General features: G+C 57.5%; 1 protein-coding gene across 15 annotated transcripts in view; it reads left to right on the forward strand.

Annotated features, from left to right (window-relative positions):
* Positions 1–17,324, forward strand: part of ZFYVE28 (zinc finger FYVE-type containing 28) — a 109,096-nt gene extending 91,772 nt beyond the window's left edge. For 6 of the 15 annotated variants that reach the window (XR_007476849.1, XR_007476851.1, XR_007476852.1 and 3 more), the window contains one exon: positions 7,381–7,802. Coding sequence is in view for 2 of the 15 variants with exons in the window: in XM_004265176.3 (XP_004265224.1) it covers positions 10,263–10,396; positions 11,933–12,049; positions 13,103–13,207; positions 15,367–15,470; positions 16,045–16,176 (592 nt within the window). In the remaining 13 variants the exon portion in view is untranslated. Of the gene's footprint in view, positions 1–7,380; positions 7,803–8,431; positions 9,040–10,262; positions 10,397–11,932; positions 12,050–13,102; positions 13,208–15,366; positions 15,471–16,044 lie in introns of those variants that run through there. The other 9 variants (XR_007476850.1, XR_007476854.1, XR_007476853.1 and 6 more) reach the window with 5 other exon arrangements.
* The last annotated feature ends 5,976 nt before the right edge of the window (positions 17,325–23,300 follow it).

A 23,300-nucleotide genomic window follows, 5' to 3' on the forward strand; every position in this document is an offset into this window, starting at 1 on the left:
GTGCCGTGTGTTCAGTGGATACAGATTGGGAGGCTCGTGGGGCGGGGGGTGGAATGTCTTTGATGCTGGGCGCAGAGCGGTGAACAGACAGACGGAAGTCGCTGCGTGGCCGGCCCCACGTTCTCCGGAGCGAGACTGCTAGTCGGCACACGCGTGCTGCGTCAGGGAGACAAGCACCCCAGGAGCAGTAACGCAGGGTGGGGGAAGGAAATGGAGGTTCTGTTGATGGCCAAGGAAAACGTCTCTGTTAGAGGGTGCTGCGATGGATACCAAAAGAATGGGGGCCTCTGGGGGTGTCCAGACAGATGCATTCTGGGCCTAGTAATGTCCATGCCCTACGGCCGTAGCGCGCTTGTCTTGTCTGTGACAGCAAGGGGCACGGCTGGGAGGCACCTACAAGCATAGAGTGGGAGAGGAGGTTGACAGAGAGAGGTCCAGAGCACGCCGGGCCCCTCGAGCCTCAGGAAGGCTTTCTGGCTTTTACTCCAAGTGACCTGGGAAGCAGGGAGTGAGACGTGTCTGCAGAGGAGGGATATGGTCTGAAGTTTGGTTGAGAAGGTTTTCTATCCGGGGCCTGCGGGGTCTTGGTAGGAGCTGCAGTTCCTGTGGCAGCCCCTGACAGGGTCAGGGGAGTTGTGCCTGGCGGGTTCTGGGTGCTGGGCTCCCCGCCAGGGTCCGCCCCGTGTGCACACCGCACCGGGAGGGGCTCTGTAGCAGCCCTGGGGCCTGGCCTCTGAACAGCTCCCCCCTCTGGCATTCAGTCCAGGTCTGTGGTCAGAAGCGAAGCCCCAGGCTGCCTGGGCCTTCCCCACCCTCAGGCCCTGCTCAGAGGTGAACACGCCCGCACCCCCAGAGTCCCCAGGCTGCCTGGACCCCCAGCAGCCCTCGTCAGCCTCCTGCCTCGGCGGGGGTGGGGACAGCCCCCGGCAGATGGTGTCACGTGTGGAGACCGGGCGTCTCCCTGTAGATGTGAGCGCCCCTCTGTGTTTAGCTTGCGTGGTGGCCACTAGAGTCCTGTGCCTGCCGTTGGTCAGCAGTGGGGGTGGCTCTGAGACCAGCCCCTGTCCCCCAGCACCAGCCTGCAGTGCGCTGAGAGGGTGTCTGTCCCTGGGCAGTGTATGTGGCTGCCCCTGCCGTGGGGGACCCATCACTTACTGTCCACTTGCACAGGCTCCTGTGGAGCCTCCAGCTGAGCAAGGGTGTCAGGCACAGGTGCTGGGTGGCGGCCACACTTCCTCCTGCTGCTCCACAGGGCCTGCGCTCTGGTGTGGCGACCTGCACAGACTCAGGTGAGCCCCGGGGATGCCCCGAGCCTCCCAAGACAGGAGCTGTTACTGGACGTACCCGCCAGGTCAGTCTTCTCTGCACCAAAGCGGTTTCATTTTGCTTTCAGTCCTGACTCAGGGTGCCGGCCTCCACTCGGTCACTCAGTTACAACATCTGCCCAGTTGTATTAGTCAGCCATGCTGCGTAACAAATTACCACACACTTAGTGGCTTCTGACAGCAGCCGCTCATCATCTCACAGTGTCGGTGGGTCAGGTGTCTGGTGTGGCGAGATGGGTTCTCGGCTCAGAGTCTCACCAGCCAGGCGTCGGCCAGGCTGCGTTCCCATCTAGAGCTGTTGGTGTTTCCGTTGGCCATCCCTTGGTGAGAAGAGACTGAAACAGCCCCTTTGGGTTGTTTCCTGGGTCAGCGCCAGCCCTCCCGGTCCCAGTCATTTCTTGTTCTCTTGTTCCCTCTGTGGACCTGAGCCGTGTGCTGTGGTCTCCTTGGGGAGAGGGGTTTATCCTTCCTCCCCCTCCCTCCCAGCCTGTGCTCACCCCAAGGGGTTGTTGCACTGGAGTAAGTTGTCTTCCTTCCAAACGCAGAGTCACTTATTAAAACCACTAGAAGAAAGACTTTGCAAGTGGCTGGAGAGTAGAGGAAGCAGGGAGATCTGGTCTGTTCACAATAAATTAGCATAGTTGCTGCCCCAAAGATATTTGTGCTGATGCCCCCTGGGCAGCCTGGGCCTGTCAGCTTTGTGCCATCACGTTTGTATTCGTTTGTAGGGTTGCTGTAACAAAGTACTACAAACTGCGGGGTCAACCATAAAAATGGATTGTCTCAGTTCTGGAGGCCAGAAGTCCTGGATCAGGGTGTCAGCAGGGTGGTTCCTTTTGAGGCCATGAGGGAGGATCTGTCCAGGCCTCTGCCCTCTCACTTCTGATGGATACTGGCAGTCCTTGGGGCCCCTTGGCTTGTAGATGCTAAGCTCTGATCTCTGCCTTTTCTTTACATGTCATTCTCCCTCTGTGTGCACCTGTGTCCAAATTTCTCATTTTTTGAAGAACACCAGTCATGTTGGATTAGGACCCACCCTAATGACCTCATCTTAACTAATTACATCTGCAGTGACTCTATATCCCGATAAAGCCATGTTCTGAGGTACTGGGGGTTAGCACTTCAACATATGAATTTGGGGAGACACAGTTCAACCCATATCAGCACACACATACCTCCCTGCTAAATCCTCACCATACTAGGATGGATGGATGGATGGATGGATGGATGGATGGATGGATGGATGGATGGACAGATGGATACGTGGATGATTGGGTAGATGGTTGGATGGTTGGATGGATGGATGGATGGATGGATGGATGGATCAATGGATGGACAGATGGATACATGGATGAGTGGATAGATGGTTGGATGGATGGATGGGTCGATGGATAGATGAATGGGTGGGTGGTTGGGTAGATAGATGGACAAATGGATGGATAGATGGATGGATGGATTTCGTAAGGAGGAGCTAGCAGGGCCCAAGCTGGCTCGTTAGAATTGGTATGTGGCTGCGCAGATGTCCAGACTTTCCATGTCCCCACATCCAAGCATAAACCTTCCTTCTGGATTCCATCAGTCCGTCTTGCTGCTCCTTGTTTTTCTCTTACTGAGGCCTTTACAAAGGGTTTCAGAGGCTCACAGATTCATCCATGTGATGTCATAGCCAGAAACACCTTGTGATGCTCTTAGTTTTTCCAAGTTGTATTATGTCTTATTTCACAGACCCCTAGAACTTCAAAATGACAAAGTCCTTTTCCTGTCAAAAGGCCATTTTTTCTACTCTGACCGTGGAATCAGATACTTCTCCATGTGTGCCTTTCAAGGGTGCCCTTTGGAAAGTTTGCCACTATGGACCGTGGCCAAAGACACAGGCTGGACAAAACCTTTGGTATTAATGTAACTTTAGAATTGCATTGTCTTTTGCTACTAGAAAATTGACACTTCCTAGTAATTCAAACCTAAGTGGAATTGTTACGGGGAATATGTGCTGCCTTCAATAAAAGAGAGTGGCGGGAAACAGAATCCAGTTGGGCATCGGTCACAGAAGGTGCTGGATTTTTCGACATCCAGGTGACCGTGCAGATTTGAAGTTGAGTGCCTGGGTAGATACGGCTGGTGACAGGAGCTCAGACTGCTTGGGGAGGCAGAGGAAGCCCTTGGCAGGTGGGTGCCCCTCACGCCTTCACCCTAGCCTCTCTCGCCCACTTTTCCTCTGCGTCTCAACTTCCGGCCATGTCTCACCCTCACTGTTCCTGCCCTCACCATAGACCTGGACCACTGGGCGCCAGCCGGCCTGTCAGCTCTGTCTTGTTAAAGCGTGTGGCTCCCCCACTAGACTGGGCTGTTGGGGGCCACACACAGGGTCTGATTCATCCTTGGAACCCTCTTCCGTGCTCCCAGCCTGCTGCGTAGCAGCTGCCCATGGAGGACCAGCGCCCTTCCAAAAGGGTGGCCCTGGGCAGTGTTCCTGGGGCCCCCGGTGCCCAAACAATGCCCATCTATGTGGCCCCTAGGACTGGGCTGACCCAGCCGGGCCCCAAGCTCAGGCCCCAGGTGACGTCCCAGGCCCCACTCCCAGTGTTCTGTTCTTTTGTTCCCGGTGGCCCTTCCAAGCCCAGCTGGGTTGCCCGTGGGCAGCACCTTGTTGGTTCTTCTGCCGAGGACCAGGCTCTTCATGGAGCCTCTGGCTCTCTTTCCGTCCACACCCCCCCCCCAACACACAGACACACACACACACACACACACACACACAGACACACACACACACACACGCCCCACTCTGCGGAGCAGAAGGAGAGGGCTTGAGGGCTTGGGGTTGAGACCATGGTTGCCATCTGACCCACCCACCACCTGTGGGCCAGCCTCGGTCTCAGTCTTCTGGGAGGGTTCATTGCTCTTTTAAGGCACAACATGAACCGCTGGCTTCGTAGCTCTCAACGCTCAGCTGACAGTCAGGGCCCTTCCTCTGGTTTCTCGCAGGCGAGCTGCCTGCCAGCCGCAGCGCCTTGTCCAGAAAGGCTGCCCCACTTCCAGGGCTTTATCTGAGGGGCAGGGGCTGCGGGGCTGAGCCCCAGAGCATGCCTTCCCTCCACTAAGAAACAAACTCTGTGCCTCAGGAGGGCTGCAGTGGCTCCTGCTGTAGGCGCTGCCTCTCCTCAGCCTAACAGTTATTCTTCTGGTCATAGAAGTAATACTGAATCTTAGAAGATGCTCAGAAAAGAATCCATAGTCTTACTATGCAAATAAATGTAATGTTGATGCTTTGCCTTGACTGTATTTCCCCAAATCTCATTTATGTACATATGATAGCTCTAATTTTTAAAATGCTACCTTTTTATTTAATATTTTGGAATTTCCAGCATCATTAACTGTCCTTTGTGGAAACTGTATGAGCTAATTTACTGAATCAACCCACTATTGACAGGCATTTAGCTTGAGCTCTTTCTTGAATATGAGTCGCTAGATGATTACAAGGAAAACATCCTTTTATTCTTTTTAAAATGTACAATTCAGTGGTCTTCAGCATATTCACAGAGTTGTGCAACTGCCACCGGTATCTAATCTCAACATTTTCATCACCCCATAAAGAAACCCCAAACATCCTCCCCTCCCTTCTGCCACTGGCAACCATTAATCTACTTTCTGTCTCTTGGGTTTGCCTAGACTTTTCTAGACTTTTCAAAGAAATGGAATCATACAATAAGTGACCTTTGTAGCTGGATTCTGTCAAATAGCCTGATGTTTTCGAGGTTCATCCACACTGTAGCACCTGTCCACACTGTCTATGGCCAAAAATTAATGCCATGGTGTGGCTAGACCACATTTTGTTTATCCATTTGTCAGTTGACTGACGTTTGGGTTGCTTCCATGTTTGGCTAGTAGGTATGAACATTCACATACAAACTTTTGTGTGAATCTATGTTTCAGTTCTCTTGGGTAGATACCTTGAGGTGGAATTGCTGGGTCATACGGCACGAGGAGCTGCTGAACTGTTTCCCACAGTTCCGGTAGCATTTCAGATTCTCACCAGGGATGTACAAGGTTCCAATTTCTCCGTATCTTCACCCACACTTGTTATTTTCTGTTTCCTTTTTAAACTCTTACAGTTATTGTAATGGATATAAAATAGCACATTATCATTTTACTTTGCATTTCCTAAATGACTAATGATGGCATCTTTTCATGTGTTTACTGGCCATTTGTATATCTTCTTTGGAAAAATGTCTTTTCAAATCCATTGTCCATTCTTTAGTTGGGTTATTTATTTTTTTATTGTTGAGTTGCAAGAGTTTTCTGTATTCCAGATACTATACCCTTGACAGATACATGATTTGCAAAAATTTTCTCACATTCTGTGGGGTTTTTCACTTTCTTGTAGGTATCTTTTGAAGCACAGAAGTTTTTAATTTTTGTGTGAATATGTGTTTCAGTTCTCTTGGGTAGATACCTCAGGGTGGAGTTGCTGTGTCATACTGTCTGAGGAACTGCTGAATGAGATATTTGGTTTTGGTTGCTGTGTTTTTGGTTTCACACCTAAGAAACTGTTTCCTAATCCAAGACCACAAAGATTCCTGTTCTTTTCTAAGAATTTTTAAGAATTCTTTTAAAGAATTTAAAATTCTTTCTAAGTTTAAGAATTTTAGAATAGATACAGACCTTTGATCTATTTGAGTCAGTTTTTGTATATGGTATAAGGTAAGGTCTAACTTCATTCTTTTGTGTGTGGAAATGCAGTTCTCCCAGAAAAAAAATTTTTTATTGAAGTATAATTGATTTACAATATTGTATTAGTTTCAGGTTGCATGACATAGAAATTCAATATTTTTATAGATTATACTCCATTTAAAGTTATTCTAAAATACTGGCTGTATTCGCTGTGCTGTTACAATATGTCCTTGTAGCTTATTTATTTTATACTTAATAGTTTGTACCTCTTAATCCCCTACCCCTATCATGCCCCTCCCTCCTTCCCTCTCCCCAGTGGTGACCACTAGTGTGTTTTCTATATCCGTGAGTCTCCTTCTGTTTTGTTATATTCATTTGTTTGTTTTATTTTTTAGATTTCTACATGTGAGTGATAACATATAGTATTTGTCTTTCTCTGTCTGACGAATTTCACTTAGCATAATACCGTCCACGTCCATCCATGTTGTTGGAATTGACAAATTTTCATTCTTTTTTATGGCTAAGTAATATTCCATTGTATGTATACACCACATCTTCTTTATCCATTCATCTGTTGATTGACATTTAGGTTGCTTCCATGTCTTGGCTATTGTGAATAATGCTACTATGGACATTGGGGTGCACGTATCTTTTCTGTTTTCATTTTCTTTAGATATATACCCAGGAGTGGAATTGCTGGATCATATGGTAATTCTATTCTTAGTTTTTTGAGAGACCTTCCATACTGTTTTCCAAAGTGGCTGCACCAATTTACATTCCCACCAACAGTGTGGGAGGGTTCCCTTTTGTCGACATCCTCAGCAACACTTGTTATTTTTGGTCTTTTTGATGATGGTCATTTGATGGGTGGGAGGTGATATCTCATGGTTTCGATTTGCATTTCTCTGATGATTAGCGAAGTTGAGCATCTTTTCATGTGCTTTTCATCTGTATGTATTCTTTGGAAAAATGTCTATTCAGGTCTTCTGCCCATTTTTTAATCTGGTTTATTTTTTTATTTTTTTTATTGAGTTGTATGAGCTGTTTATATATTTTGGATATTAACCCCTTATTGGTCATATCTTTTTCAAATATTTTCTCCCATGTAGTAGGTTATCTTTTCATTTGGTCGATGGTTTCCTTTGCTGTTGCAAGAGCTTTTAAGTTTAATTAGGTCCCATTTGTTTATTTTTGCTTTTGTTTCCTTTGCCTTGGGAGACAGATCCAAAAAAAATATTGCTATGGCTCATGTCAGAGAGTGTTCTGCCGGTGTCTTCTTCTAGGAGTGTTATAGTTTCCAGTCTTCCATTTAGGTCTTTAATTCATTTTGAGTTTATTTTTCTGTGTGGTGTGAAAAAACGTTCTAATTTCATCCCTTTACGTGCAGCTTCCAGTTTTCCCAGCAGCACTTAGTGGAGAGACGGTCTTTCTCTATCTCAGCACCATCTTTTGAAAAGAGCGTTCTTTCCTCGTTGGATGATCTTGGCACCCCTTTGGAAAATCAGTTGCCCACAAACGTGTGGGTTTATTTCTGGACTTGCAATTCTCTTCCGTCGTCACGTGTCCTATGCCAGTGCCTCAGTCGTATTTACTGGCGTTTCATGCTAAAGTCCACGTCATGAGTGTGAGTCCTCCAGCTTGTTTCTTTTTCAAGATTGTTTTGGCTGTTCTGAGTCCTTGCGTTTCCGTACGAATTTTAGGATCAGCTGGTCAACTTCTGCATGGAAAAAGAAAAGGCGGCTATCTTGACACAGATTGCATTGAACTTATTGACCAATTTGGGGAGTATTGCCATCTTAACGATGTTAAGTCCTCAACCATGAACATAGGGTGTCTTTCCATTTATTTAGGTCTAATTTATTTCAGTGACGTTTTGTAGTTTTCCGTGTGTCACTCTTGCACTTTTTTGTTAAGTTTATTCCAAATATTTAAATCTTTTGGATGCTATTGCAGATAGGGTTGTTTCTTAATTTCATTTTCAGTTTGTTTATTGCTACTCTATCTTAATATAATTGGGTCTTCAACAGTAACTGCTTTATTGGTATATAGTATATAGACCATTCAGTTCACCCTTTAAAAGTGTATAATTTTTGCTGTACGCCCGAAACTAACACAACATTGTAAATCAACTATACTTCAATTTTTTAATTATTAAAAATATGTACTATACAAGTGTATAATTTAATGGTTTTTAGCATGTATTCACTCTTAACCTGTTGTATTGATGCCAAATCCATCAGCTCTCTTCGCTACTTAACCTTTCCAGTCCCCTTTCCTCTGCCCTCCCCTATCCTAAATCTTTTTTTTCCCCTACTTTTTAATTTTGGCAAAATACATCTAACATAAATTTTACTCTTTTAACCATATTTAAGTGTACAATTCGGTGGCATTGTACACATTCACAATGTGGTATAACTGCCACCACTCTTTATTTCCAGAACTTTTCATCATCCCAGACTGAAACTCTGTCCCCACTCAAGCCCCCTTCCCCAGCAGCCGGCACCCACCATCTGCTTTCTGTCTCTGTGAATGTGACTCCTCCAGGGACCTCACGTAAGCGGAGTCACACGGTGTTTGTCCTTTTGTGACCGGCTTCTGTCACTGGGCCTAATGTCCTACAGGTGCGTCCATATGGTAGCTGGTGTCAGAATTTTCTTCCGTGTTAAGGCTGGATAATATTCCATCGTATGGAGGGACCACGTTTTGTGTATCCATCATCTGTTGACGGGCACTTGGGTTGTTTCCCCTTGGGCTCTTGTGAATAACGCTGCTGCAAATAGTGTGTGTAAATATTTGCTTGGGCTCCTGCTTCCCAGTCTTTTGGGTGAGGCTGTGAACTGAGACTGGGGGCGTTGATGGAAGCTGACACCCCAGACAGTGATGTTGCATCCCCCTTCTTTACTCAGCTCCCAGGACAGGGGCCGCCAAGTCCACACCCCCCAGGCAGAAAGTCAAGGGCTTCGTCTCTGGAAACCTGGCAGGGGGTCTGGGAGGGCAGAGCTGTAGATCATCACAAGGGTCCCAGCCTCGCCCTCAGCCTCCCACCACTCCCACCAGTGATGCGAGGGCGGCCGCTATTCCGCCATGCCAGGAGGCCACGCCAGGGCCTCTCTCTGACAGGGGTCTCTGCATTTGAGGCAGGCATGAAAAAACCAACTCCCCCACAGAAAAGCAGAAACAGAGATAGTGCAGGCCACCAAAGGCAACTTCTAAAAAATTATAATGACGGACTTCCCTGATGGTCCAGTGGTTAAGACTCCACGCTTCCACTGCAGGGGGCACAGGTTCAATCCCTGGTCGGGGAACTAAGATCCCGCATGCCTCGCGGCACAGCCAAAAAAAAAAGAAAATCAGAAAAAATATATAATTAATGTTTCTAGATAGATAAAATATTTCACATCCATGAAACAACAGAGCAGGAAATTAAAAACCTGGTAGCAAAAATGTCGAGGGGAAAGTCGGAGAAAAAAAGAGGAAATTTCCCAGAAAGTGGGACAAAACGGCAGAAATAGAAGATGGGAGATAAATGATTTAAGAACAGGACGGTCAGTGGACGCCCTAACAGTGTAGGCTCAACTGCGGCCACTACTTAGGGCCGCAGGGTGACCCCTGAACAGCAGAGCTCGCAGCACCTGCAGCAGGACCCCTGGGCCGTGGGAAGGGAAGTGCATGGTGGGGAGGAAGGACAGTCTTAGTAAAACAGCACCACGACCTGGGGGCTTAAAATAACAGAAATCTCTTCTCTCGCAGGCGGGAGGCCAGAAATCTGAAATCTGACAGGGCTGCCCCCGCTCCGGAGGCTCTCAGGGAGGGTCCTTCCTGCGTCTTCCAGCTTCCGGTGGCTCTGGGCACCCCCAGGCTTGTGGCCACATCACCCTGATCTCTGTATCGTGGCCACTTCACCTCCTCCCCTCCCCCGTGTGTCTGTGTCTCCTCTCCCGTCTCCCACAAAGACACTTGTCCTTAGATTAGGGCCACCAGATAATCCATGATGTCTCCTCTCAAGATCCTTACCTTGACTGCAGCCGCAAAGACTTTTCTTCCAAACGGGTCCTGCTGGCAGGTGCAGGGGTTAGGGTGTGGACACATCTTCTGGGAGCCCATCAGCCCCCTGCAGAGGGTGTGAGTAGGGGCGGTGACTCTCCCACGGGAGGAGCTCAGCACGTGGCGTTAGCCCCAGTGCGCTCCCGCGACGGGGGGGCCTCCGGGCAGAGATTTTGCCTTCCCTCGTCCCTCCACCTGCGCTCCTGTGTTTCCTTCTCTGCACAGCGGCTTCACGGCCGGCTCCTGCCCCTCAGACGAGATGGGGCCGGACGCAGGCCCCGTGGCCATCAGAGAGAAGATCCGGTCCCGGTTCCACGGCAGCCACGACCTGATCCACCGCCTGTTTGTCTGCATTTCAGGTGCCACTTCTGGGCCTGGGGCGGGGCGTGGGCTTGGGGACACACGGGGGCTGGGGGCGTGCTTTAGCGGAGCGGCTGGCCCAGGTGCGGGAGGTTCCCCGCTGATGCTGGGCTGCTCGGGTGTCAGCCCTGCCTTGGGCCTTCCTCACCACATCACTTCATCCTTCGCCCGCGAGCCCCGCCATGAGCCCGGCCCGGTAAAGAGGCGGGCGTCGTGCTTTGCCGGGCCCTCCCGTGGTGGGTGGAGGACCCCATTCTGGTCCCAGTGGCCCCTCACTGCTCACACAGGGAGGCTCTGTTCAATGTGTAGGTCAGAGTTCATTGTGCGTCCTGTCCCGACTGATGTTTCCTCTCTTGGGGTGGCAGACAACAGGACGATGACTGTTGTCTCCCTGGGGAGTTCAGTGAGGGGAGTGAGCACAAGCGGTGTCTTCGTAGCAGCGCTTTCCCTAGATTTGTGTGTTCTGAATAGCTGCCGCTTTCTCATGGTTTAAAAGTATGACAAGTGTGCAGTGAAGTCCACCCTCCTGGCCTCCTGCCTGCCCTTCCCCGACACCTCCCCGGGGCAGCTGGGTTCACACAGTGCCCGTCCTGCAGCCCAGCTCCCCTGGCCTGGAGTGTCCGCGGCACGCCCGGGCCCCCGGGTGGAGGGGCAGCCGCGGGGCAGCCTGTGGACTGGCGGACACTGCAGGTCAGGATCATGATCCCCCGGGGTCACTCGGCACTGCCCCCGGCCAGGCCAGGTGGGGGCACGAGGACCTCGGGGTGACTCTGAGCTGCGGTTCAGACATCTGCCGGAATCCACTACACGGGTTTGTTTAGAGGTCTGGGGAACGTCATGCCAGCTGGTACTCAACACGGCTGCTGGCACGCAAGGAAGCCCCCGGAAGCACCGGCCACGGTATCAGCGCAGTGATGGGTCCCGGGGCGCCCATGTGCTGCTGGGATGTGCACGGTCACTCCCTGGCTTTGCTGTTATTGGCAGCCCCTTGTGCCCCTGAAGAGCTAGCAGCGCTCTTCACTGAGAAGGGCCGAGTCCATCTAATTGAGAGACAGAGGAAACCTCTGCAGGTGAGGGTGGGAGAAGCCTTGTCCGGCCAGGGAGCGGGGGCCGGCTGGCGGGGGGTGCCGAGGAGCCGGCGCTGGGCCCCATGTCTGGGCAGGGTCCACCCTCGGCCCCCCAGCCACGTGGAACCTCACCGCATCCCCGCAGTCGAGGTGGCCATGAGGGGAAGGTGCTGCCACGCAGGTGGGCACAGCTGGGGGCTCTGGGGTTGTCCCTCAGTGAGGGGCCAGGATAAGAGCACGAAGGCAAATAACCGACCCCCGGGGGAGGGCTGCTGGGTACTCTGCCCCCCTCCGCCACCTCCCCTTGACTCCTGAGCTTTTGCTTCTGCCAAGGGAGCTGTCACGGGGGCGGGGCAGCCTCTTCTCGCGCCCACTCACCCGAGGACACGTTGGTCTCTGACCACGAGCCCTGGCTGGGTTCACCAGCTGCCAGGACCTAACGCCCCCTCCTCGGGCGTCCTCCCCCAGGCGTGGCCGACCAGCTGCAGACCAACTACGCCAGCGACCTCAGAAGTATTCTCAAGACCCTCTTCCAGGTCATGGCCACCAAGCCGGAAACGGACGACAAGGAAAAGCTAAAGAAGGGTGAGTGCCAGCTCGGGACAGGCTCTGAGGCCTAGGCTGACCGTCGTGCCCACCCCCCCCCCGGATGTGGGGGGCCTGCGGAAATCTGCACCCCCAGACCTGGCCCAGCACCGCCACCCAGCTTTTGTGGGCAGAGGGGCACAGGCCCTGGGTACCCCGAGAGGTGGGCTTGGGGACGCATGGGGGTCACAGCCCCACGTGCCCACGCCCCAGCCAGGCCACCCCACTTCCGACAGCTGACGGGCCTGGAGACAGGACCCGGAAGCGGTACACTGTCACTTCTACCAAACTCCGTCTGTCAGAGCAGCCAGGGGCCAGCCCACAGCCAAGGAGGGGACGTGGGTTCCCTGCTCGGGGGAGTGGCCGTCTGTGAGCTGCCTCACATACTCACACACGCGTGCACACACGCGCACGCAGAACAGAGTTACTTGGTGAGGGAGCAGGTGTCAGGCAGGGAATGCTAAGGCACAGGGAGCTTGGCCCCTCGCTCCCTGGAAGGAGGTGGCAGGGTCCGAGCGTGGGGAAGGGGCCCGACCCCTGCTTGCCCACCCTCTGCTGGGCTGAGGCTCCCATTCTGGGCGAGCGGCCTCTCATCATAGGGGCTTCTGCTCAAGAACGTCTGGACACGTGGGGCAGCCGGCCCAGCCCTGGAGGGCACGTCCTCGCCCACAGGGAGGAGAAGTCAGTCCTGTGTGCCGACCCAGCTGTGCCCCCCAGGGTCCACACCACTGGACCACACTGCCCCCATCTGCCAGGGGACTCTGCGCGGGGCTGCCTTCTGGGGCTGGCTTCTTGCTCTGCAAGCAACGACGGTGGGCCCTGGGCCCTGGGGCCGGGGGCCCACAGGCAGGACCAGCTGCACACCTGAGGGCACTCGGATGGGAAGGCCCCCTGCGGGGTCAGCACCCAGCCTGCGGGGACGCTGGGTGAGGGCTGCGGTGACCCACTCCACACGCGGGACTGGGGGTTGTTCGGGGGCTACTCCCCGCTGGCGGCACCTCCCAGGGACAGGTGGTGGCCCACTGACTCCAGCGGCCACCCTGTCTCTTCTAGTCACCCAGACCCTGCGGAGCGCGGCCTTGGAGGACTGCGCTCTGTGCCAGGAGACCCTGTCATCCTCTGAACTCGCAGCCAAGACCCGAGATGGAGACTTGGAAGGTGCGTGAGGGCCCGGGAGCCAGGGGCCAATGCACTGCGTGCCGAGCGGAGAGCAGGAGCCCTGTCTGGACGTTTCCGCCGCTCTGCCCTGGACTGCAGGCTCGGGGCGGGCAGCGCTCCTCCAGTGGGGGCCCCTCCCCAGACACCTAGACGTGCCGCTTCCCAGGGGGTGCAGCCTCTTACTCCAGCTTCCCTCCTGGGCTCCCAGGGTGGGCACAGGTCCTCTGAGCTGCCGCCACCTAACCTCAGGCCCATTACTGAACATCTCAGCCTGGGGGGCAGAGGGAGGGTGTGAGGAGCACTGAGATGCCGGGGTCCAGGCCGTTGACCGCAGCTGGAAGTGGCTGGTCCCAGGCCACAGGCACACTGCCGACCCCTCAGCGTTCACCTGCCCCGCAGGAAAGGCCTCCCCTAGCGGCCTGCTCCCCCGTTAGCCTGGAGGTCGGCCGGCTGCAGGCCCAGTGGCTTGGCAGTCAGGGAAGGAGCGTCCAGGGTGGGCTGGGGGCACTGGCGACACATCTGTGGGGAGGGGGCCGCCCAAGGCCTTTGGAAGGGGCCGGAGGCCTGGAGAGGTGCTCAGACGGGCAGCGGCAGACGGGCCTGGGCAAGTGTCGAATGCGACTGGAGCTGAGAAGGAGGCGGCTGGCCCCGGTGTGCCTGGCCGGCGGCGCGGGTCCCCGCTGGTCCCGGCTCAGGGCCTCCCTCGCACTGCCCCTTGGCCGGGATCCCCTGGGGGCGGCCGCACAAGCTTCCCTGCTTCCTAAACGCCCTGAGCCCTGGTCTTCTGTACCCTCCTGTGAAAATCGCACACAGTGCCATAACTAGAACGCCCGCCGGAAACTCGGAACCCCTGCTCGAGGAGCGTGCAGGTGGTGAACTGCGAGGTCTGGAGGGGCCCGGCCCACTGCCAGGGCCATGTCCCCCCGTGGGCCGCCAGTCCAGCCCCCTCCTGGGAGTGGCTCGCAGGGCAGGGCGTGGACCCAGCAAGTCCTCAGGACCCTCACCATCCTCCTCGGGCGGGGGTCTCAACTTGTGTGTTGGAGCTGGCCTCGTGGCCCGGCGTGGCCCCGGAGCTGCCGGGCGCCGTCCAGGGCGTCACTGGGGCCGGCCAAGGATTTCACACGGGGGCGGGGGAGGGTGGCAAGCATGAGAAGCCATCTCCCTGCAGTCGGGGGTGAGCTGATGGGGGGTGAGCTGATGGGGTCCGGAGCAGAAGCGGGAGAGCTGGGTGGGAGGGGTCGGGGGGAGGGGCGGTTCTGTGCGCAGGGGGGGGAGGGGCAGGTCCTCTGGTGCAGGTTGGTGAGGAGAGGGGGAGAGAGGGAGGCGAGGAGACCCCAGTCTCTGGTGGGCAGGCGGCCTTGCTGAGTTCCCTTGGGGGTTGTGTGAGAGTGGACGGGAGACCCCTGAGCCCACACTGTGGCCCCAGGGAGCCATCCAGGTGTTCGTTCTCCCTCTGGGCGGCGGTACTGGGCTTGGGGTTGGTACGCAGTGGGCATCTTATGTCTGGGGTGGGAGGAAAGGCATGTCCCCCCGTGCAAGATGGCTTCTCCCAGCGCCGACACACACCCTCCCACCCAAATTCCAGAGCAGAGGCCCAGAGGCTTCCCCCGTGATCGCCTGGAGAAGTGACATGGGACAGGCCCACAGGCAGCTGCCAGGCTGCACAGGTGTCGGGAGAGGCCAGGGCCAGCCTCGGCGCCTCTCCTCAGGAACCTGAGAACAGCCCTGGAGCTGGGGTGGGCGGGGCTGATTGACGGAGGGGTCCACAGAGGGGGCTGATTTCTTCATTTCCCAACCCCCATTTTTGCCCAAGGGCCCTGCCAGGCTGGGTGCCGGCCGGGAGAGGGTTGTCCGGGTGGACGCTCCCTGCCCGTGCCCCGAGTCCTGGGGCGAGGTGCAGGCCGCAGCTGGGGTCCGATCGATGAGCACAGCCGACAGCTGCAAAGACTGACCCGTCCATGGGACACCGTCAGTTTCCTGAAACCGCAGCCGGTACCGAGCCTCAGGGAGGACCGGAGGGGGGGAGTGGGGGGCAGGCTGCCCCACCAGAGGCTCCTGCACAGCCGCCAGCCTCCGACCCCCACCCCAGTCACCGGTCCCCACTGCCGCCACCGCACGGGTCCCTCTGGCTGACGTGTCCCCCCCTGTCGTTGTCATAGACCCGCCCGAGTGGGTCCCGGACGAGGCCTGCGGCTTCTGCACCGCGTGCAAAGCCCCCTTCACCGTCATCCGCAGGAAGCACCACTGCCGGAGCTGTGGGAAGGTGGGTGGGGCGGCCGAGGTCGTCCCGCGGCCCCTCGGGCTGTCGCTGCGGGCGTCCCAGGGGCCGCCACAGACGTGGCGCCGAGGTCCGGAAGTCCGGACCGATGCCCCGGGGTCCTTGTGCAGACACGCCTGAGCCCTGGGCCCTGCTCTGCCTTGGCACAGGGTGTGGACTCCAGGCACTCCGCCCGCTGGGTGTGATGGTGCAGTGCCCAGTCCTGGCCACTTCAGACCTGAGGACGGGGAGGGGATGGAGGGTCTGAGTAGGAGCCTGCGGCAGCCTGGGTATGGGGCCAGGACCCCCTCCGTCGGCGCGGCCTCCTGGCCAAGACCTGCGCCAGGTTTTCCTGAAGGTTCCAGCCCCACGGGGGGGGGGGTGCCGGGAGACACCCACCCGCGCACGCCCGGGATGCTCTGGGTGGGAGGAAGGGCAGGAAGGACGGCGGCACCCGGGGCTCCGACCCCGTCCTTGCTGCGCGCCCCTGAGAGGCCAAGGTCAGGAAGGGGTGAGGCGCAGGGGCTGCTGGGAGTCCTGCCCAGCCCACTGGCCCCGCCTCCCGCCCTTCGCCTTCCAGATCTTCTGCTCCCGCTGCTCTTCGCACTCGGCACCGCTGCCCCGCTACGGGCAGGTGAAGCCCGTCCGCGTGTGCACGCACTGCTACATGTTCCACGTCACGCCCTTCTACAGCGACAAGGCGGGCATCTGACACGGTGCCCCAAGCCCGCGAGGACCCCAAAGGACGCCAGGGAGGAGGTGCCGAGGAGGAGGCCTCCGGCCACGGGAGGGTCTTCACCGCATTTCATCCAGCTGCCGCCATCACCGCTGCCAGGGCTGCAGGCCGCCCTGACTTCCAGAACGTGCAGGGCCTCCACCCCACCCGCCCTGGCCTCCGCACCCATGGGGACCCCAGGCCAGCCGCAGGGGCCAACAGGAGGTCAGCTTCAGCCAGTGGGGGGACCTGGGGGTGCCAGGCGGCTGCCTGGGCTGGGTGGGCTTTCCTCCCGCCCATCCGCCTGCCCCCCTGCCCTGCTGAGATGCGGCCTTGAGGCTGGACCGTAGCAGAAGGTCCGCCCTGCAAGGGGAAAGTAGGGATGATGTCTGAGCTCAGGGCAGCCTCGGCCCCTGGGGCTGAGTCTGGGGAGATGGTGGACACCTCTGGGGGCCGGCGGGGTCGGGGGGGCCTGGGGCACCGCAGGGCTTCCCCACACGCTGGCCAAACCAGAAAGCCTAGGCTTTTCTCTCTCCAGGGCCCTGAGCCCACAGCTGCCCGCCCCCTGCTCCCCTCAGGACCTTGTTTCAGCAACATGAGTCTCATTGCTTGTCGGAGAGGGGACATGCAGAAGCAGGCCTGGTGGTCCTCTGGGCAAGCAGGCGCGCCCCGGCTGCGGTCTGCCCGCCCCGGTCCACCAGCCGACGGCGGGGTCAGGCGGCGGGCAGAGGTTTCCCAGCTTCCGAGGCCAGGGCTCTCCAGGGGGCTGAGGACCCCCGGATGTTGCCCGCTTGGCTGCCACTTCCCCTTCCCTCTGCACCCCTGGGACCCTGGCCCACCTCCTCAGACCCCAGAGTGGCCCCGGGCCCCAGCACAGACACCTCCTCAGGCTTAAATCTCAGGCTTCACATTGCAATGACGATTGCAGTTTTATTTTTAGAGAGATGACATACCTACTGCTTCTTTTATAGGATAAAATCCAATTACTATTTGACACTGGAATACACACGCACAAAAACAGCTTCTGTGGGAGAAGAAAAGCATATAATGGAGGGTATATTATGTATGCAGATTATTTTTATTTTCTAAATGCTGTAATTCAAAACCATTTCCATAAATCTGTTTAAGGATTGCAGACACTCTTATTCCTCATGTGAACATGGATGGACTTCTTTTTCTCCAACTGGCAGGTGACGGGGCTCTTGCTAAAGTTCATTGTCCTCTAGGAAGCTGGGGGCTTCTGGACTCCTGGGACAGTCAAAGGGCAGGACTTGACTTCCCACCAGCCCCCAGGAGAGGGGTGGCCGCCCCCCAGCCCCAGCTCCCACTGCCTGCGACGGCTCCGCCTCCCCACTGCCCGCCCACCCTGCCCAGCTCCTCTCCTCGTGTGTCTTCAGCTCAGACCCCTGGCGTCTGTGTGCATTGGGGTGGGCAGTGCTCTGTTACACCCCACCTGGGGCCCTGGAGAGAATGCAGGAGGGCAGACCAAACGCTGGGGTTGCCAAGGCGATGGGGCCTTCCCTTGGGACTTGGGTGTCCAGTCCCTCTGAGGTGGGCGTTGGGAGGCCAGAGAATGGGGGCGTGGCTGCAAGAGGCCCCAGTGGCCACCACACCCATTTTCTTTCTGGTAGGTGAGAAAGTGTTTCAGAGCCCGGGGGCTCCTCTGAGCAGCGCTGAGTCCTTTGGGAGCAGAAGAGAAGTGGCATCCAGGGAGACCTGTGTCCTTAGCTGCCCAAGACCAGGCCTGCCCACCTGGACAGAGTCCCTCCCACTCCTGTGGATGGCGGTGCCTGTGTCGCTGGCTGGACAGCAGTGCCTTCAGGAAGTCAGCCCCCTGCAGGAAGCCCCCGTGAAGCTACACTCTGGGGGTCCCCCTCCCTCTACTCTAGGTACCCGCAGTTGTCACCTTCCAGACCTGGGACGTGGTGGTCCTCACTCACCAGGTCGGGGTGGGAGAGGGAGTGGAGACCCAGGAAGGAGGGTCTGCCCCGATGCTCACCCTCGGCCCAGACACAGCTGCCCTCCAGCGGGACGGCCTAGACCCCAGCGGACAGAGGGGTGGTCTCCAAGCCAGCCTTGGGCCGCTTTTGTGCAGGGGGAGGGGACGGCAGCCCACACCCCAGCTGTCCTGCAGGAAGGCCTGTGGCCACGGGAGCGCCCAACGAGGGTCAGTAGCCGTCCCATCTGCCCAGAAATTGGGATTTTCCACGCTAAGTGGGGGACGTGTGGTCACTCTACCCTTCTACAGGGCTGTCCCCACCCCAAGGGTAGAGCCAGGACCTGGGGGTGGGGAGGGGTTGGTCCAAGGCAGAGTTTCCCGCTCAGGAAGGATCTAGAAGGAATGAACTGCTGCCCACCTACAGCAGGGGCTCGGGACTGGTGGGGGCAGGGGTTTGGAATTAGCCCTCGGGAGCCAGCCTTGGACCTCGAGCAGGTGCCCTTCCGGAGCCTCAGCTTCCCCGTCGTCACCATCGTTGTCCTCGTCCCTGCTTCTGTTTCCTGAGGGCCGTCCCCTCCACTCCCCATGACAGTCCTTCGAGTGACACTCCCTTGAGGGGGCAGGATCCCATGTCATAGATGGGGAACCGAGACTCACAGAAGTTAGCAGGCAGCCCATCCGGGCCACGGGCCTTTAGAAGGGTCACGCGAGAGGCAGAAGGGGGTGCTGGGAGGAACCGGCCCAGCTGGCTGTGCCTGGAGGGCCACCTCCAGGGAGGGCAGCTTGGACACACAGCGCCCATGGCACGCCGTGGTTTGGTGGCTGGAGAGGGGCTGGGGAGCTGCCAGGACCCCGCCCCACCACCTTTCGGGGCAACACACAGGCCTGGGGAGAAAGCCACGGGAGCGCTCCAGCACCTCCCCCCACGAGCTTCCGGCGACAGGCGGGGGCGTGGGTCCCCCACAGTCTCTCGGGACCCAGACGCAGGCTGCAGCATCCCCGCAGGGCAGGCCACCAAGTCCAAGGAGGGAGGGTGTAGGGTGGGAGCACCCAGAGCTCTCTGTGTCCCAGCGGTCGGGGAGGCCCTGGGACAGGAAGAGTCCCTGAGCCTGGTCCCCGGGGAGGTGGGGAGAAGGCCGCCTCCTCTCCCGTCCCCGTCCCGCCCCTTCCACCGCAGGCTCGGCTCAGGCCACTCCCACACACCCTGGCCTCTGGAGGTGCCCCTGCTGCCGGCCCCCACCCGTGACTCATCTGCCCCACAAATATGCCCGCATACAGCAGCCTGCCCCCAGGCCCGGCCCACCCCCCCAGGCAGGCAGGCAGGCAGGCAGGCAGGTGGACACCCACACGGGGCGGGGGCGCGGGAAGGAGAGGAGAAAGACTGTCAGTGCCCTGGAGGCTGATGATGCTGGTGGGGCACTATCAACCCGGAGGCGGGTGGGTGGGGCAGGGCTGGGGGACACTACCCTTTCCCCACCAGGGCACCGGGTGGGCTCCTCCGAGGTCCCTGCTGCAGCCCCTAATGGCCACCAGGGGGCGCCCCGCCCAACGCCTCCTCTCCCACTGTGGCCCGGCGGCCAAGGCGTTGGGGCAGCTGGAGCACTGCCTGCAGGAGCTGCCCCACTGTGCGTGGGCACTCCAGGTCCAAGCAGGGCCCCCCGCACAGACGCACCCGGCGGCCAGGCCCTAGTCCTCCAGAGAGCGTCCTGGCCCAGAAAGGACCACAGGCAGGGCAGACCTCGCCCCAAATGGCGGGGGGAGTGGGGAAGATGGGTCCTGGTCTGAGCTGGGCATTTCAAACCACCAGGGCTGGGGGTGGGGGCTGACACCCCACGGCGGGGGGGTTGGCTTCCCGGCCATTCCCAGCTCTTCCTGTTCTCTGGAGTCTGCAGTGGAAGCTGGGGGAAGGTGAGCAGGACCCAAAGCGCCCACCCTAGGCCACCGCCATGACCTGACCCAGAGCCCTGGCGGCTCTTGTCTCCTCTTAGGCCCACCCAGAGCCACCTCCTCCAGGCAGCCTTCCCAGACAGGGGCACCCCCCAGCCCCCACCCTCACACACATTTTCAGAGCAGAGTCTGGGACCCTTTGCAGGAGTCAGCAAACCTCTCAGAACCTCTCCTGCCTCTGAGACTGGGGAGGGGCGGATTCCAGGCCAGCACAAGCTCAAACTTAACCTCACCCCAGAGACTTAACATGTGGCTTGGGTTCTGCTGGTGTGCTCATTTGCTTCCAGGAGTTCAGGACAGCTCAGGGCTGGATCCTGCACCTGAACTGGGCAAAGATGAGCACCCAGACCCTCTAGACCTGCCCTAATCCTAACCCTGGGGGGCTGCAGGTCTGGGAGCAATGCAAGCTGGCTGAGCTGACTGGGCCTTGGCGGGCGGGCAGGATGTCAGTGGAAAGTGGGGTACCAGAGCTACAAAGACACAGCCTACTTAGAAATGGTGATGATCCCATTGGAGAGGTGAGGGTGGAGCGCAGATGGGGAACAGGGCTGGGTCCCCACAGGCACCAATCCTGGGCTTTTGCTGAGCAGGGGAGGACATGGGCAGATTTGCGGTTTGGGCCCCTCGGAAGGAGGAGGAGTTGGTGGGGCCGAAGCCAGGACCCCACTGCTCCATCAGAGGCAGTAACACGGCTCAGCCGGGGTCACTGCTCTGACCTTGCCATGTCCCCCGCCCCCATCACTCAGGACCCTGTTGAGCCACGTGGGCTATGATCTGAGAGGCCTCTTCACCCTCCGACGGAGGCGGCTCAGGGCACACTCACTAGAGCCTGATCTGCTGCCCTCTGGGTCTAGAAGCAGCTGGATGACTGACGGGGGGCCTCAGCCTGGGGGGCAGGGGTGGGTTTCCCGGACTCAGGCCCTCAGGGCATCCAGCCTGAGACTAGGAGGTCTCCATCTTATGACTGTGTGTAGCAGCCAGGGCCAAGTGAAGGCCACCTGGGCATGGCCTGGAAGGCCTGGAAGGCTTCCTGGAAGAGGTAGGGAAGCAGGCCAGGAAGGCCTAGGCCAGAGAATCCTAGACGGTAGGACTGGGAGAGAGGTGTTGGGGTGAGTCCCGAAGCACCTATTGCTCAAGGAAGGGAGATCTGCCGGTTACTCCAGGTTCATCCTCCCCAGGCCTCGGGGAAGAAAGGGCGCTTAGGAACAGCCATTAGGGCCCCTGGAGCAGCAGCGGGGCCAAGCCGGGCCCCTTGTCCTGCCCCACCTGAGCCTGGGTCCAGCCCCTGGGACTGGAGGAGGCCCTGAGCTGTCAGAGGTCCAGACCCTCTCATTTTTGGAGGCCGCACCTGACACCACAGCAAGTGCCTGAATCTGCGTTACAACCCTCCTCCATAACTTTCTTTTCCTGTAAAAAATTTTTAAAAGAAAATTTCATTGTCTTGCTTTTGGATATTTTTGGCTACAAGAAATTAATTCAATTTGTCTAAATTGTCTAAATTGTTCCAGGGTCATTGAGTAGAGTGGGAAAATCTTGTAAGGTGAGAAAAAAATCTACCCTACACATTGTTCACAAGTATAATGAACTTTCTTCTTATTTTAAATTTAAAAATGGTGTTGACATTATGTTGACTATGCAGACGTCTATTACATCTTCATGCATCTTGATTTTGCTGTCTTCTTGTATTCTGGAGACAGTTTTTTCTGAGTGATAAACTTTTTAGAAGGCCCCCAATGCCCTTGGCATTGATGTGACTCCGATACTGACCGATGGTGACTGGACAGGCCCTGCCCCACTTCCCCCTGTGGAGGGCCCGGGTTGGAAGCACTTGCTGATTTGGGGCTGATGTTAATATCCCTGCCACTTCCTGCCCCCACCCAGAGCCCACTGCTCCCCAGGGCTTAATACACATCCTTCATCACACCCCACAACCACCCTAAGAGGTCGCTACTGCCAACTCCATTTTATAGCTGGGGAAACGGAGGCTCAGAGAGGTTTAAGGGACTTGGCCAAGGTCTTGTGGCCAGACTAGAATCCAGGGCGGCTTTGGGGGAGGGACCCAGTGACAGAGACCCCCAGAACTACCCCTGGTCCTGGCACACACCAGGCCGTCTCAGTGCAGGGGAGCCAAGGCTTCTGGGATGCCGGTCACAAAGCTGGGCTAGGCCTGGCCCTCCAGCACCTGATCACCCTAGAAGTCATCTGTCCCCAGGCCTCACAGACCCAGAAACTGCCGGAAGGGAGCTGTCTGAACCTGCCACCGCCCGGGGTCTGCGGAGCGGCAGCGTCCGGCTAGGGGAGGATTCCAGCCCTGACCCTCACTCCCAGCCTCCTGCCCTGAATGCTGGGCCTGGGGACTCTGGTGGCAGCTGGAATCCACCCCAGTGACCGACGACGGGGCAAGAGAGGAGGCAGGGTCAAGGCCAGGTCATCCTGGAGGTGTGAGGGGCGTTCTGGAGGAAGAAGGGCCTCACACACCTCCTCAACCTGGGTAGCGGTGGGGGTGCTTCCTGATGCCGCGGAGAGCCACGGGCGTGTCCCCAAATCAGTGTGTGTGGTGGCCAGGTGGGCGGGCAGGATGGGATACGGGGCCCGGAGAAGGGGAGCCCAGGCCCAGTCAGCATGGGGGAGGCTAGGAAGTAGTCTCCCAGAGGTCTCCTTCCCTTGGGCCTCCTCAGAGGGACCCCTGGCAGGCTCCCGGAGTGGGGGCAGGGGGAGCAAGCCAGCCTTTCCCAAGCTTCTCACCAGAATCCTTCCCCCAGTGCCTGGAGCTGGGCACAGCCGTTCTCATTTGAGGGCCAGGGAAGCTGAGGCTGGGGTGGGCAGGTGGAGGAAACGCTGGGAGCAGACCCCGCCTTCCCCCAAATCCCTAAGTCCCTTCTGGATTCAGGCCCCACCCCTTCTCCCAGAGCCCCTGGCTGGGAGCTCAGGGACAGGGACGAGCTGGGCTTCCCCAAAGGGCAGTGAGGAAGAACAGTCGGGAGGATGGGCCAGTAAGGGGAATGGGGGCTGGTCCAGGAGGGATGCACTGCAGGGGGGCCCTAGGAGCCTGGGTGCACGAGAGGGGATTCAGGGCTGAGGGCAGGAGCGGCCCAGGCTCTGTCTTCGGCTCTAAAGGAAGGTAAGGGTGGGGTCCTGGGCTCCCAGAGGGAGGAGGCCTGAGATGCCCGTCTCCTCCCTCCCCGGCATGGCCTTTGCCGGTTCCCACTCGGAAAGTCCCCGCACAGGAGAAGGT

The sequence above is a fragment of the Orcinus orca genome, chromosome 4 (assembly GCF_937001465.1).
Source record: "Orcinus orca chromosome 4, mOrcOrc1.1, whole genome shotgun sequence".
NCBI classification, from domain to species: Eukaryota; Metazoa; Chordata; class Mammalia; order Artiodactyla; family Delphinidae; genus Orcinus; species Orcinus orca.